The sequence below is a fragment of the Cygnus olor genome, chromosome 12 (assembly GCF_009769625.2).
Source record: "Cygnus olor isolate bCygOlo1 chromosome 12, bCygOlo1.pri.v2, whole genome shotgun sequence".
In the NCBI taxonomy this organism is placed as follows: domain Eukaryota; kingdom Metazoa; phylum Chordata; class Aves; order Anseriformes; family Anatidae; genus Cygnus; species Cygnus olor.
This window is the reverse complement of record NC_049180.1, coordinates 5,045,735-5,062,242: the sequence shown is the minus strand read 5'-3', so window position 1 is coordinate 5,062,242 and position 16,508 is coordinate 5,045,735. Positions and strand designations below refer to the sequence as shown.

Genomic DNA, 16,508 nt, shown 5'->3' with positions numbered 1-16,508 from the left:
CGGGAGCGGCAGCAGCGCGCGCGCCTCTTCCCGCGCACCTCGCGCGGCCGCCGCCGCTGCCGCCGCCGCTGCCCTCGGCGGCTCCGCGGCCATTGACGTCAGCGCGGGCCGCACGTGACCCCCCCGCAGCCAATGGGCTGAGCCCGGAGCCGCTCCGGCGAGCGGAGCGAGGGCTGCCGGCAGCCTCCCGCCGCCTCCTCCTCCTCCTCCTCCTCCTCCCGCGGCGGCGGCGGCGCGCGCGGGGACAGCGCGCACACACACACACAAACACACACACATCCACACCCCTCACACACACACACACACACACACACGCAGAGAGAGACCTCCCCCCGCACAAACCCGCCCGCCCGCCCCGCACCGCCCGGCCACGCGCGGGCACCCACGCACCCACCTACATGCACGCGCGCGCCCGCCCCGGGGGGAAGGAAGGAGCCGCGGCCGGACGCCCCGCAGCCCCCGCCGCCAGCACCAGCACCGCCGCCACCGCCACCAGCAGCAGCAGCACTACTAGCAGCAGCAGCAGCACTACCAGCAGCAGCAGCAGCAGCAGCAGCCCCCGCCGGGACCACCGCCGCCCCCGCCCCGCGCCCGCCCGGCCGGCAGCGTGGATGTGGCGCCGTGCGAGCCGCCGGGGGACCCGCCGGGGGGCGGACCGCCGACTCTGAGGCCGGGGCTCGGCCGCTGCCCTTCTCCCCTTAACCCCCCCGGCGTGTGCGGATCCCTTCCCCCACGGCGATTTTTTTCCTCTTTTTTTTTTTTCCTCCTTTTTTCCCCCTCTTTTTTTTCCCTTTCCCCCGTTTTTCCTTCCCCCCCCTTTTCCCCATCCTTTTTTCCCCCTTTTTTCACCCTTCCCCCCCTTTTTTCCCATTTTTTCCAATTTTTCCCTTTCCCCCCTTTTTTTTTTTCTTTCATTTTTTCCCTTTTTCCCCCTTTTTTCCCCCTTTTTCCCCCCTTTTTTTTCCCCCATTTTTTTTTAATTTCCTGACCTCGCCGCCTCCTCGGATCTCTCTTATTCAAACCCACCCCCCCCCCCGCCTCCGCGGGGCCGGGCGCCGCCACCCCGAGCTGCCCATGGATCGCAGCGGCGGCCCCGGCGGGGGCAGCGGCGACCGCGGGCAGCAGCAGCAGCCGGAGGAGGGCAAGGGGCCGCCTCCCCCCGACGTACCCGGGCCCGAGGGGGGCCCCAAAATGGGCGCCGCTCCCTGCCGCCGGCCCCCGCTGCACTGCAACGGCATGAGGTACAAGCTGCTGCAGGAGGGGGACATCCAGGTGTGCGCCATCCGGCACCCCCGGACGTTTCTCAGCAAGATCCTCACCTCCAAGTTCCTGCGCCGCTGGGAGCCGCACCACTTGACCCTGGCGGACACCGGCGTCGCCTCGGCCACGGTGAGTACGGGGCGGGGGATAGGGCTTTGGGGTGAGAACGTGCGGGTTTGGGTCTGGGTTGCGCAGCTGGGACCGGCTGCACCCCGGCTCTGTGCCCTGGCGGCGCACGGTGAGCACCGCACGCTGGTTTCTGTAACCGGGCTTCCATCGGCCCTTTGGGGATTTACGGGTAAATGCCTCGTTTTTCTCAATGGTTTCATTCCGGCCTTGCTACAGGGCATCGCACGGTTGCTCTTTTACCACCCTTGTTTAGCTTGTCGTGCAGTGACATACCGTCATGTAGGGCACGCGTGGCACCGGAGCGTGGGTTGGGTTTTGTGGGGTTTTCTGTTAATGGGGTGGCTGAACGGGTCTCATCCGGCACGCAGAGCTGGGTTTCATCATGCCCAGTGGCTGTGTACCCCAGCATCATGTCATGGGGTGCCGTGGCCGTGTCCCCTGACACCACGCCATGCCATGTCCGTGTCTCCCGACACTGCTCCGTGCCATGGGGTGCCCATGCAGGCCATCAGCAGCAGCCCCTTCATCCTGCAGGTAGGCCAGCTGCCCGTCCTCACGCAGCTCCTTCAGTGCCACAATGACATCCCCGCGTCCCGCTTCCCCCGGGCTGCCGAGGATGTTTCTGAGGGAATATTTTCCCTTCCTTGCTGGAACTGCTGTGCAAAGGCAGGAGGAAGCCCTGCAAAGACACGAGCGCTGGTCGTTCTCGCAGCACTTCGTTTTATCAAGGTGCCGTTGGCGCGGAGGGGAACTTGAATATTGGTGGGGATGAGGCGTTTTCCCGGCAGTATTCATGGCTGATGATTTCTGAGCAGAGAAGGATACCGGCAGAGTGAGGCGTGATTGCACTTCAGACATTAATCTCTGCAGTGTGGCAATACTTAGGCATGAAGTTGTATTCGTGCAGAAGACGCCAAACTCTGCTCTCTGGCGGAGCTGTCACCTGAGAAATCGCCCCTGAAAACATTTCTCAAGTCCCATAGGGTGGTGCTTTTAATTAAAGCGATGTCATTCCTAATTATTTTAGGCACATAAGTAGCAAGTAGATACCAAAACACCGTGTGCACCAGTGCAGGCTCCATTTTGTTGAGCAGGGCTCTTCATGCTTGGTCTTGCGCCTTATCAATTTTTTTTTCCAGCGCTAACTCACCACATAGATAGCGTTGTTCGCAGAAATAACCGTGCTTTGTTATGCTTTATTATGTGGCACACTGTCTTTGGTTTCCAGGCAGTAATTAGGGAACTAGGGTACGATCTGTGTTCACTTGTTGCCTGAGCGTATGCGCGGGTGTGCATAGCAGGTATCTTTTGGCTCCGCGATACCTAGATCTTCCTCTTTTTTCGGAAGGTGAAAAAATGTGACTTAAACAAAATATGTGGTCCCCTCTAAGGAAGTGGGGGACAGGCAGAGTGCCAAAACCTCCCAAAGCCAAAGGCAGATATTTAAATGCAACTCATTTGGCTTTCAAGGGCGGTAGGAAAATATCCCTACCTTCCATTGACAGTGGGCACTGGGCGCACTCAGCAACTTTGATAACAAGGTCATTTTTACACGAAGGGCTTTCCACAGTCAGGGTGCTTTATGAGCAGCTGCTAATTAATCTTCACATCATCTCTTTGCAAATCCTCTGGTGTGACGAGTTTTACTGCATTCTATATAACTTGAATAAAATTGAACAGGAAAATAACATCACTTTGTTTTGCATTTGAAAGCAAAAGTTGTAATGACAGCTAAATCCAGATCTGGGAAACTATCTCTGCGAGTGCAGCGGATAGGTGATTTGGTGATTCTAGGCATTTTCTCTCCTTTTTAACATGACATGAAACGTGCATTTGACTTGAAGTCTTCTCCATGCAAGCTCCTACATGTCCATGCCTGGCCTGCGAGGTAGGAGCTAGCATTACTTTGTGTATGGATTATTCCTCTGCAGTGTTTTCCACTGGTAGACACAGTATGTGCCCACATAAAAATGTGAATAATGAGACCCTACCTACAGTTTTTTTGCAAGATGTAACTACTTTCCATGTTCGATTAGGTAGGTACATGTTTTGTGCCTGACAAAAGAGCTTTCCATAGCGAAAGCACCATCACGCAAGAACACAATGGAACAAGTGCTCAGGCCATCATATTTTAGCAAACTTTAGGGAGGAAAAAAAAATCTTTACAAAATGCTTTTTCTTCCATGATCACAAGCGACTTTCAATTAAAACAAGCCCAAGCTCATCAAAAAAGAATAGTAACAGTTGTGTTCCAAATTGGTATATGTACTTAGCTGACAAAAGGGAGCATATTAGCTTGTGGAGTCCCATACTGTAGGTGTTGGGTCTTTATCTGATTTACATCTTGTTTCCATTATTTCCTTCATGTTTCTCATTTCTCAAGGAACTGGTTACTTAAAAATACTACAGTTTCACCATTACAGTTTTACCAGTAGACTTGCATCTTGATCAGGCTTCCATTCTATTGCTGGTTAGGGGTAATTTTTAGTGCAAGTAAATACAGATCTGCATTTTTTTTTTTAATTTTAAATGCCAAAGTCCCAGTAGGAAATTTTGATGCTTACAAACTTTGTTTGCCAGAAAACAGCTTGCTTGGGGATGAATCTGACTTTCTTCCCCATGGGAAGAATAATGTTTATTTTATAAACACTTACCAAACCCAAATGTATTGCCCTTGCTAATTTTTTTTTTTACTAAGATCTGTCCTTGCACAGCTTGAAGGGCAGTGATAATAAAAACAAAATAATAAAATCCTATTTAATATTTCTTTTTTGATTTTTTCCTTTTTTTTTTTTTGTGAAGAATAAGGCATGGCTGTCTTCAGCAGAAATGTTAAAATTTAATTTTCAGTACTTTAAAGGTGGCAGGCGAAACTGAACTTCTGATATCTTTCTGTCTTGCTCATTTCATGTCTCTGCGCTGCTTCTCTCTTCCATTCTTTCTCTTGCCCCAGCTGGGACTGATGTTTAGGACAATGGGTTTTAAGGTACTAGGTTAGTAGAAAGATTTATAATACGTAAGTATCAGCAGTGGACAAGGAAGGAATAAATAAGCGATTCATTTTCACTGGCTAGGGATGACCTCTCTAATTCCCGTCTGGGAAGATAAGACGTAATTGAAACCATGATGTTACTCATTAATATCCCTCAAGGAGGTGGAAACTTTGGCTTTTCAGGCCCATTCCATGTTTCTTGGTTTCCCCTTGACGGGTACATTGAATGTAATGCGGTGTTGTGTTCAAGCTGGTGACAATCTTGAAAAGATTTGAGTGCCTTTAGACTTTTCTTCTGTGCAAAGATGATGCATGAGGACAGCAGAGTATTGACAAGGTAGCTAATGAGAAATGTACTTGAAACAAGAATGTAAGTGGGTAAGGGTACTGCAGTTATGTTTTCTTCTAGAGACACAATCAATATTAAATGAGGCAGGGCAGGCTGATCTGTTTCAAATAGGAGAAGTGGAGTAGAAAATTGTCTTCTAATTGTTTTTTAAAATTCAACAATTTTGCTACTTGCATGTGTTTCAGCGTGCTCTTACATGTCTTTCCTTCCTTCTTGTTATAAAGATAGAGCAAAAATTCCGATCAAGCCAGACTCGTTGTTTACTTTAGCGCAGGTTCCCATTAGTTGGAAAAACACATTTTTAAAAATTAAATTTCCCTTGAAAAACAATTAGCTCAAGTGGGAAGTATTATGCAGAACTCTGAAGTTTCAAAACAATCTTATAAGGAGATTTAAAAAAAAAAAACTTTCCTGGAAAAGGAATATTGTTGCGTTATCCAGATTCAAAATAGAATGATAATGAATTAGCTAGAATAGTAACAAAAAAAAGAGTAAACAGTCTGTTCAGTCAACCAAGTACTGACTTCAAGCCATGTGCTATTGATGGGACTTCACGAATGTGAGTTGAAACTAGCTTGATGGGCCTACCATCGTTATCCATGTAAATAAATACGAATGCATAAATAACAAAGCAATTTAAGATATTTTTTTCGATCCATTGTAACAGCGGAATGCTAACTTACTATTTTAAGATAATACTTCTCATTGTTTTGTACTACAAATGGTTGTTTTCATTTGACAGGAAGTGGTACAGGTTTGGGTGTACGTGCTTTTCCCCGTTCAGGTTTACCTTGTTGCTATCCGTCAGGTATTTTCTTCAGGCATGCCAGAAAAGGCATCGAATCCTGCCGTTTGCATACAACCCATGGTAATTTAGAATTTGCTGCAAATTGAGTCAAATTGCTGCATGTTATCTGTGCTGCTGAAATTGAGAATCTGTTTCCGTGGTAAAGGCAGGCATGTGTCTGCACTACCAAAACCCAGATTTTTCTTGAAGACTTCGTGATTTAATGGAATAATACTCCATTGTAAGAAACTTGCTTTATTGCTGTCTTAGACTGTAGCTAGGCATAAGAAAACCTAAAATGGTATTTCTTTGAAGTTGTTTAATGCCTATCAAATGTACTTTTGAGTATATAGTTCCTACAGTGGTTAAAAAGCATATTTCTAAGTCAGTAGTGTTAAGGTATGTGTTTATATGTCACAGAGCTTACATAAAATATGAAAACAGAAGCTATATTCATCGATAGAGCAAGAGCTCTTAAGGCTATTAGTGTTAACACCCAGCCAGTAAATTTTACATGTTTAGGAGCATAAACAAAAAGGACACTCAGAAATACTTCTGCCACACTTTTCTTTTTGGCTGGGGACTAATGATGCGGTGCTTGCCACTACACGGTGGTAATAGTGCCCCGGGGGAATCGCCTCTGGTACCTGATGGAGACCTCCTCCTGCATCAGCAGGGACCGGAGGAGCTCAGCATCCCTCACAGGGTTGGGCCTTGGTGGAGCTGTGAGATCATCTGTGTTTGTTTTGTAGTGGAGCATCATAGGTAGCGACAGAGCGAGTCTGCTGGGTTGTCAAAGCCTGGGGATTCTTCTAGGAAAGGATGTATGAACCATGCTAGGGATGTGTGGTTTGCCAGAGGTGGAAGGCTAAACTGACTCCGATCCGCATCGACGTTCCAGTTTGCAGGCTTAGGTTTGCGTTGTTACCAGGAGTTGGAAAACAGAGGCTGAAGCCTTGGTCCCACCCAGATCATTGGTAGAACTGTGTACGTCGAAGAACGTTTTTGGAGGGGAAAAAAAAATGGTAGGCTTAACAAGTAGGGAGGAGTGATTTTTGGAGCTGTTTAATTTATTGCGGATAATTTGTTTATATATATGAAGTTCCTAAATAACAGGCGAGTTTTAACATGATACAATAAAATGGCTTCTCTCATTTCCTTGTGTCTTCTGCATTAGTAAGCACAACTGGATTAATAGGGTTTGCTCCACTCCCCACATAGGATTTATGAAAGAAGAGATCTACCTCAAGTAGTTCAAGCATTTTGGAGTCTTTAGAAGTAATTAGATTGTGGGTTGCATGGGTAGATTGTGGCTTGTTTATTAGTGTTTGGAGCACAGCTAGTTGATTCAGTTTTGTTCTGTGTCTGCAAGTGTTTACAGATATGTAGTGCTTAATTCCGTAAACAATTGCATGTCAGAAGATGATCGATACCTTAGCATGTACCACAGCGCATCGTGCACGGATGTGCCCTCAGTAACATAACCTTTCCTCAGGATCACGTTGAGAAACGCTGTGTCAACTGGATGGGGGAGCACTTGAATTTTTTGCGGATTTTGATTTTTTTGCAGATTTGTTGTCGTCTTTATACTGGGTTGGGGAACTGATCTGTTTCAGTGCATAGTTCCACCAAACTGTTGAGGAAGAAGAGAGAGGGAAACATGGTAGGCTGGAATTGCTGCCAAAAACAATGTATTATTAAATCATTGCGTAAAATTTTCCTGTTTTGCACAATATTTAAGAATGCAGGGGCAATACCAGGAAAGGGAAAAGACAATTGAAAAGCATACATTATAACCGAGCACGTCAGTGGTGAGTGAAGTTTAGCTCTTGTGGTTGCAGAGAAAAACATGAAGTCAGAACCAGATGCTGAACTAAAAGGCCTTCACTTCCCAGGCTTGAAAATCAGGAGAATTTAAAAATACTGACAAGGGTCGGGAGGAGGGGGTCCTGTGTCAGGGTCTGTGGACTCTCAAAGTTATCAGTACTGGTGTTTCAGTGCTTACAGTCATTTCTTGACTTCTCCTCTTGGGCTGTCCCATGACAAACGGGACAGGGCCAGCAGAGTGGGGAATGCAGGAGCAGGTGAGGTGCCAGGTGGCAGACTACACGGTCTACGGCATGAGCTCATGGCAAACACCATTTCCTTCCAATTTAATGTGAGATTTCAGTGTATTTCTACATAATTTTCAGTCTTTTTCCCTTTTTTGGAGGAACATGGGGGAAAAAGGCATCTGTTTTTCTGGATTTAAGCGTGCCTGCTAGATGTGTGCCTGTTACTAATTGAGCCTAAGAAGCCCGTCAAGTCGCGGTGACTAAAACGCGAACTGGAAGTACGCTCGGTCACGTACATTCTTGGTCTCGCTCCGTCGACTTCGGCGGGGTAATCTGAGGAGGGGGATTACCACTCGTTGCTGGTAAGGGATGTCATGCGCAGGGAGCTGGGGGCTTGCTGCAGTTCCCCGGGCTGCTCAGGCAGGGGGCCGCGGCCTACTCGCCCCCCAGGCTCACACAGCTTGCTGCGAAATGCAGACCCCATTCTTTTCCTTGGCTGAAGGATCCATGGATGTCGAGCAGGCTGCGCTTGGGTGATCAGTGCTTTTTCAAGGAAAGCCTTGCTGGAAATCCCCCCATGAGACAGACAACTGGTATGGAAGCAGTTGTATTTCACCCATTTGATGCCAACATGCGGACAGCAGCGTCCTGGTGCGAAGTTATTCTGACACGACTCTCTTCTACCGCGAAAACTGTGGCTGAGGACAACGAAATTGCAGCCGAGGGCTGCTCTCCACAGTCTGATAGCCCTGGAGGACAGCAGCGCTTTAGGCTGGGACGGACCACCTGCTGCTTCTGGACCTTCGTGCCCCGCAGAGCTGGGGACAAGCATGCACTTTGCTGCAGCGGGTTAACATTTAATTAGCCAGCAGGGTCATGGTGGATCAGCAGATGTAATTACTGGCAGTCAGGTTTGTTTCGCCATTTAAGCAGCAGGCCCCCTGACAAAAAGTCAATCTCGATTCCCCACTTGGGCAGCAGTGGTGCCCGGTCCTGGCTGAAGCTTGCGTGTGGGTGACTGCCTGGCTCCTCGCAGGCCTAGGAGGGTGCTGCTGGCTTGATGCTCGCTTCTCTGGCCATTTTCACTTCGGAGGCAGCACAAAGTGGGGATGTCAGTGGGATGAGCCTTGTATGGGCCCTTGAAGGGTCTTTTTTTTTTATTTTCTGTTGCCTGCTCAGAGTTATTGCTTAGTTCTGCGGAAGGGGCTTTTGCACTTCGCAGCGTATGCTGCAGTGTCCCTAAAGTTCTCGTTCCTCTAACGGAGAGATTGCGTGATTTTCTCATTGCATGAAAAATTTAACACGGAAAAATTGCTTTCACTCTCATTGAGGAGAAGAGTAATAACCAGGGCTTAAAAAAGACAAATAAAAAATGTATCCAACGCTTCTCATATGTCTGACTGCTGAGCTCTTTTCATGGTACTGGGAATGGGGATGTTGGATGCTTGAAGCTATCACTAACGGGCTTTTGCTTCTTGGATTTCCAGTGCTTAAGGAAGTGCTGAATAAAATAAAATCTTTTTCTCCTTTTGAAAAATTTTAAACTCAGGTTTTAAATCACACAGAAATGGCTTTAGGTTTTGAAAGATTTTGTTTACAAGTATATCACATGTGGTGCAGTAAGCGTTGCCTGAAGAAAGCTGAGGTGAAGCAGAATTTGAGAATACATAGTTGTATATATTTTTCTTGGGCATGAAGAGAAACTGTGTCTGCAAGGGATAACAAGAAATAGTTTTTTCTCTTATAAATCAGTTACACTTATTTTTTGAAGAGTGCACGTCTACAAACATGTATGCGTATTTTCTGGATCAGATTTCTGGTGATATCAACCCAAATATAAGGCAAGTATTTTGTAAACAAAAAAGTAATTGTGTTCCTTATTTGTCTATAGATAATTAACATCTAATTGAGCATATAGATTAGGGAAATGCGTGTGCAGGTAGACATTTTTGATGATTTTTAAAATAAAACTGTTTTTTTTTTTCTTCTAAATTTCCTGAAGATGCGCATGGTGTGTTCCCAACAGTACCTTTCAAATGACACAGAGTGGAATTTTCTCAGCCCTGAGGTTGTGATACTGCTCTTCTAGATGGCAATGCTCCTTTCCTCCTAATCTGTGTCTCTTTTGACTCTTCGAATATAACTTTGGAGATTGGCAGGTGTCTCTTACCAGCCTGGTTCCTGTTGCAATGAGGTTCTCTTGTACCATGGGGGATTTTGTTTGGAATTGTAGTACAGTTAGTGTGTACTGTGGGCAGGCTGTGTTTTTGCTTTATCTGTGCAAGCAGCTAAAATAAAACTAGAATGACTTCGCTATCCGTTTTCAGGCATGGACATTATTAATAGTAAAGTAGAAACTGCTTTAAAAAAAAACAAAAACACTTCTGGAACTTGCCCAGTGGAATCCAAATTTTTAATGAAAATACTAAGGGTGTATATGTTTTCTTCCAAAAATATGAATGTCTGTTTGACCTTCTGTGAACAACAGCAACAACAAAAAAGAAGGATTATTTTTGGCCTTTAAGACAATCAGAAAATACGATTTTGGGATGTGGTGTAATTGTTTCATTCTGCAAGTCTTTGGATTTTGCCTTTGCTGTGGTTCAGCTGTCTCAGAGGGCTTTCTGGTCTGTGTCTTCATGCGTGGGGAAATCAGAGAGATAGAGGAGCACAGATCGCGCTGTCCGACATGCGTGCCCTCGCGGTTCATGCTCAACCTGCAGCTCCTCAACCTGAAGCTCCTCGCGAGGAGTGTGCCCGTGGTTCCCTAGGGCGTCTCCAGTCGGACAGCAGCAATCGGGCGCATCTCCTGGTTGTGTTGACTCAAGCACCTTGCCGTAGTGCTCATAAATCGGGTAGGGCTGGAGCCGAGTGACGTGTCTCTGGCCACCAGGACACACTGTCTCTTCTGACGTTGATAGCTGCTCATTTGCTTAATGGTTGTAAATGCCATTAAAAAGCAGGGGAGGTGTGGGAGAGTGACAGCAGGATGTGGCCCAGTGTCTCTCCCCTTACTACCTTGCAGCTTTCCTGCAAAGCGAGTGTCTGCTGGGAGCCAGGCGCAGCTGGTTCAGGTCTCCTGCTTTCTGCTGTGTGCATGTTTGCGTGTTCTGGTGGTCTCTGCTGGCAGCTCCAGCTTTGCTCTTGCTTTAGGGGCAATTAAGGTTGATTTCAGAAGTAAAGAGTAAGTCAGGGAAACCTTGACTGAACTGAAACTTTCAGCACGAGAGTGGTCTTGTAAAGTTCACTGTAGAATCACAGTGACGTGATCTGTTTTTGGAAAAGTATCAGCAGTTCTTCCTCCCTTCCACGCCGTGCGGTTGATAGTCAAACATTCTGAGGTTGAGCACTTACATTTGGGAGCCACTCGAGAGGAACATGACTGCAGGGGCATCTCAAAACATCATGTTTCTCTCTGCTACAATGTAAACTATAAGAAGGTAGGAAACTGAAAGTAGAAAGTTACATGGGCACTTACACAATGCACCAGGCCCGGATGGCGTACACTGGTGCAACGCTGTAGGTTTTTCTGCTGTAGCTGTGGGGTTATTCTGGTCGGGGATCTGAGTATAGAGTTGTTGCTGGCGGCTTGAAGAGACAGCTGGATGAGGAGAGGTTCCTCTGCGCTGCTTGTTACGATGCCAGACCGGGCTCTGGGTGCCGGAGAGCTGTGAGCACGCAGCTCAGAGGATGCTCTGGCTCCAGGGTGCCCGGCTGTGGCTACGGGTCTGTCACCTGCACAGCTCCTTCCTGCCTTGGTCAGAGAGGTGGGAGCACTGAAGCTGCGCAAGGCCCGGTGGTTCTTTCAGGAGCAGCAGCATTTGCTTCTGCAGTGTAGGAGGTGTCCATCTGCTCCGACGGACTTTACTGAGCGAGGCCCACCCACGTCCTTGCCATGCTGCTTGGTAGCCAAGTGGCCGCAGCTGGGACACGGGCTGCCTGCTGCTTCCGTGTGGAAGATGCATCAAGCCCAGTGAAACAATTGTGTGCCTTATCTGAGAGTAACACAGAACAGGGAGGGTCATTTGTACGTCTGGGGAAAGAGAAAAAAGCCTTCGTGTTACAGACATCATTCTGTCATTTTTTAACCCAGAGGAAAACCCATGCAACTGGTGTAAACTGCTACCTGTAGTAAGGAGGTTGTGGTGGCATGATTACAGGGTTGGAAAGGGAGCTCCAGCTTACTCGTTCAGTGCGGGAGGACTGATGTTTCTTCACATATCTCTTCCAAAAGGAATAGCAACTCCAGCTGTGTAGTAAGGGCTCAAAGTAGTATTCCCAGCCTGGTCTGTTACGAAACACAGTTTTCTTTCCTGGTGTATGGAACTGAGGATCATTGGTGAAAGATGTTACAGAAGTGCCAATTATTAGTCATTACTCTGTTTAGTTTTTCTTTCAACTCTTTGCGGTTCTTTCAGATCCATCATTTTTTAGTCACTGCTATTACAATAGCTTTTGAGGAAAATTTTCAAATCCTTAACTAAAGAGTAGCCTGACATCCAGGGGTGCAGAAGAGGCTCTTTCTGCTCTCCTCAAGAGCAAGTGGCTCCAGCGGAGTCCTGGCACCAAAAATCACATCTACTTTGTAACCAAGTAATGTGGAGGTTGGAGAAAACACAGAAGTTCTTCTGGCACAGAACTTTGTTACCGAAGGTGAAAGTACGGACACAGTCAGCATGTCTCGTCTGCCTGAAAACACATTTTCTAAGGTTAGATAATTCATCTTTTGTGATTGCTGTGAATGAATCAGGAAACAAAGCTGGAAAAGCTTGAAATGAAATGAAACGAGCAGGACCAGACATGCACTTTGGTATTAAATATTGACATACCCCTTCTGGGCAACCGCTCTGCCTTTGGAACCCGACATATGCCTGAAGACTGCAATGCCTCTGTGCACATTGGCATTGAGAAATATTCCTCATGGCTTCTCTTCTAACACTAACTCCATGCTTCTTGCAGTGCTACGTCACTGCCTCCCTTGAAATTAATCTTGTCTGATTTATTGCAAGTTATTTCAAATGTCCCCGGTGACTCGGATTGACTAATGTACTTTAAATCTGGTGAAATCAAATCTGCCGTGGGAGTTGACCGTGTATGAAGCTGCTCCCTCGTGGAGATGGAAGACATGGGAAAGTACCGAGCTCTGCTTGGTGCTCACCCGAGTGCAGGACACATCCTCTGTCGGTCTGAACCCGAGGTGTTTCTTCTGGGTTTGTTAAACCTGGGGCAGGACTTACAGCCCTTACACATCACCCATATATTGTGCAGGCTGCGTGCATTTACCGGTGCCACTGAGCGGCCTGAAGGGAGCAGGGGAAGCAAGGTTGGGTCGATGCAGGACGTTCAGTGGAGCAGCTTCAAGTGGGGATGGGCTCCGTGCCCTGCAGCTGCAGGGGGAAGTCGCTGCGTTGGTGCCGGCTGCCACTGGACCGGGGTGAAGTCCACGGTGTAGCTGCTTCCTATGCTGCAGGGACAGCCTCCCGGGGCAGGCGAGGCCCCTGCCACCCGTCTTCCCTTTTTAATGCAGTTCAGAAAATAATGGGAGCGTTTAAGTGTGGTGGAGTGCGCGTTTCCTAGTGCCTGCTCGCTTATCACACCCGCTCTAACCAAGATAAAGATGCAATGTTGTGTTACATTATCTAGCTTTAACGTCAAGCGTTTGGGAGGTTGTGTCTCTCTACTTGTCAGACTTTCTTAGCAGAAATGGAAAAAATAAAGTACCCTGTGCATCTCCCTGCCTGTACAGTCTGTACCTGTAGATCTTCTGAGAGCGGCTGTCTTGAGACCCTTGCGTCTGATCTGAGGCTCTTGCTGTGCTCAGATTTCACGTTACCAGATTTGTTTTTTTTTTTTTTTTTTTGCATTTGTAAGAAAAGCCTGTACAAACAGTGTTCTGCTGTTTCCAAACACTGCAAAGTTTTCCCCTTTGCTTCCTGTTTTTGTAGCACACTTGTGAAAAGACCTTGTCTTCCTTGCGCCGGAGTTAGCGTTAATGTAAATGCATTCGGCGTTAGCTCCTGTGTGTTCCAGCACGTAGGGGCCCGAGCTTCTCTTCAGCAAATGTTATTACTCTTTATTTATGGTAAGACTAGATTCAGAAAGACTTGTGCATGTAAAAGTGAAAGCACAGGCAGCATTAAATTATGCAGTCATGAGCTTGTTATTTCCCCTCCCCCCTGAGCACGCAAGCCAGCTAGTAACCCAGTGATCTATACATGAGGCCTTCATTGGATATATGCCCAGAGTGCAGATTAGTATGGAAAAGCTATAAAGGCCTGGGTTCACAAACTTTATTTGACCATGGGAGGACCGTCTGCGTGATCCCATGTGGAATGTGCGAGGGATTCTCAGAACAAAGGAACACCTTCGTGTGTTTGGGCAGGCCTGGGTGCAGGCCGCAGGGCGCAGGCTTGGTGTGGAAGCGGGCAGGCCGCTGGTCGAGCGGCCCTATATCAGTGCCTTGTTTCACAGGAGTGCTGTCAGTGGGGCAGAGGGGCACCCGGGGCCTCTCTGTCACTTACCTGCCCTCTTCAGTCTCGTTTCGTAAAGTCCTCTTTTTATGCCTTGGCCTCCTTTGGAGGTGTGGGGGGAGAATCTCCCTGTAGCGAAGTGAAAGCAAGCAGATGTCTTGACTGCAGCTGGCCAGAGATGAATCATTTTGTATAAACTTGCCTGGAGAACATGATCTTTTTCCTCTATAAACCTATACTCCAGAGGGAAAGGAGAATCCCCATTAGTCAATGACACCCTCCTGGCCTAAAATTCCAGTGTTCCTAGTTTGCAGATCACGTGAAGCATGCACAGACTGCAAGCTGTATTCACCAAAGGCTTTCTCAAGTTTGAATGGCATTGTAACACAGGGGTTGTTCCTCTTCTGGCAAAAATACTTCTAGGTGGAAATTACAGTACCCCTAAGTGTGTGAAAACAGCCTCACTCACACCCCTGTGCCTTGCAGACCAGTTCAGTAAGGGTGAAATCTGTTCTAAACTGGCTTAAAATGGCAAGAAAGAGTCTGGCAGCGCAGGAGGGCCCCATGGCATAAGCAGCCGACCTTCCTACCCTCTCATATGACTGAGAGCACTAAGATGCATATCGCGTATCTCAAACCTCTTCCTCCCCCTTCCACTTCCCCATGACTTTCTAGAAAGAGCTTGTTTGGAAATGGCAGCGGTGCCCTGGGGTCTTGCTGCAGGATAGTGCTGAGCCTGGCCACGCATCTGGGTCCCGGGACGAGCTCCTGAAGTCCTCTTCTTCCTTGCTGGCCTGTTTCGTCCCTCAGCTTAGGATTTGTGGCAGTGTTGGGCCAGGACAGCTTTGCTGCTGGTTGCAAACGTAGCTCAGTGCTGGGGACGTGCTGCTTGCAGGCCTCCTGCAGCTCAGGAGTCACAGGTTATCTTGGCACTGTTTGTTATTCTCTCTGCCGTACTCCCGTGTGGAGGACGGCACTCTCTTTACTTGCTCCCCGACGAAGTTGGGATGGAAATGTTATCTCCTCCAGCATAAGCCCTAATCGTCGTGGAGAGTGGAGAACTGACGATAACGATGCTCAAACAGTTGCAGAAAGTAAAGTAACCCTACTTTATTCAAGTTTTGTGCAGGTAGCTCCAGCATTTGATTCCAGACCTTGCCTGACTAACGAAGGCCGGGAGCAGTCCTTAGCTCTCTTCTTGCAGCAGGAGGATGGGAATGGAAGTGAGTCATGCTCAGGGCCACGGCAGTGGGAATGAGGCACTGCTGTGGTTGCAGATAATTCCCTGGAAGTCTCCATTGTGCATAATGCACTAATTGAAGAGCTTCACGAGCTGCTTCATGTCACATCACCTCATTTCCTTGTCAGGGAGCTGGAAGTCTCATCCCTATAGGTAAAAGCAGGAGCTCCCTGGCTTTGTGTAAGTCTTAACCTTTGTAAAAAGAGCTTCCATAGATTGCCTGGCATGTTGTCCTATGCCAAACCTGTCACCGTGCAGCCTCAATTTTTTCTTGCTGCCCTGTCAGCTGCAGGGGTGGAGGCAGCAGCGTAAAGACATGTGTTTCTGAGTGCACAGAAGTGAGCAGTGGAGACAAGGAGGGGACTGTTTGCTGCTGGTTGCTTCAGTGACGAGCTGCAGAAGGATGGATGCTTCCTGTTTATAACTGATAACCATCTGCGATGATTGCATTGGTCTCAGAAGAAGTGGCATATCTCTGTATTCATGAGAGACTGCGTGGCATAGGATACCCCTGCAGAGAGCTGGAAATGCAACATGATACTGTGTGGTCTTCGCCTGTTCCGGGGCGGGTGGCAGCATATGTATGGCTGGGAAACACGCTCCTGCAGATAGTAACGTGTTCCTAGCAGGCAGATCCAACGCGTTGTGTAGGCAGCAGAAAGCAAACAGTGCAGCCCAGCGCTTGCAGAGTCACGCTGGAGAAGGGGATGTGCTGCACTTAGGGAAACATCCTTACCTTGGGTGGTATCTCAGGCCTCAGGATCAGAGGTACCCTAACTGCGGTGTTCCCTAAGTGCCCGTGTTTCTGACTGTGTTGCCCGTTCCAGGTAGAGCTAGCACATAATGAGTCCCATGGCATTTGCTGTAGTTTATCACGTGGCTTCCTAAGACGCTGCTTCAGTCTGAGTTTTTAATCCCTGTATTAGTTTTATGACATGGGAAACATTGCACAGGAACACACAGTTTAACACTGTAATAGCTGCTTGTCAAAAAACTTGCACTTTTTTTTGGGGGGGGCGATGGGGGTTTAGAAAATGAGTCAAAGATCGTGTTTCCCATATCTTGACTGAATTTCTGAATGTATCATTCTGAAGCTGATTGCATCTTTCGGCTGTTGATCTGGTCCGTGACCAAGAAGAGCTGGCCTAGCTGAGATGCCCTTTTCAGCAGCTCCGTGTTTTGAGAGCGCTGGGAGGACCACTGAGACCTTAGGGCTGGACTCGAGCA

The 16,508-nt window shown here is 47.9% G+C and overlaps 1 protein-coding gene and 1 long non-coding RNA gene across 6 annotated transcripts in view; one reads left to right on the top strand and one right to left on the bottom strand.

Annotated features, from left to right (window-relative positions):
• The window catches only part of LOC121076949, a 31,570-nt gene extending 30,177 nt beyond the window's left edge, over positions 1 to 1,393 (bottom strand). For all 5 annotated transcript variants that reach the window (XR_005823822.1, XR_005823824.1, XR_005823823.1 and 2 more), the window contains exon 1: positions 1,320 to 1,393. This is a non-coding gene — a long non-coding RNA (uncharacterized LOC121076949). The remainder of the gene's footprint in view (positions 1 to 1,319) is intronic.
• LOC121076938 (c-Maf inducing protein) overlaps positions 880 to 16,508 on the top strand; it is a 127,307-nt gene continuing 111,678 nt past the window's right edge. The window contains exon 1 of the mRNA XM_040571593.1: positions 880 to 1,389. Within this exon, the coding sequence (XP_040427527.1) occupies positions 1,075 to 1,389 (315 nt within the window). The 5' untranslated portion in view covers positions 880 to 1,074. The remainder of the gene's footprint in view (positions 1,390 to 16,508) is intronic.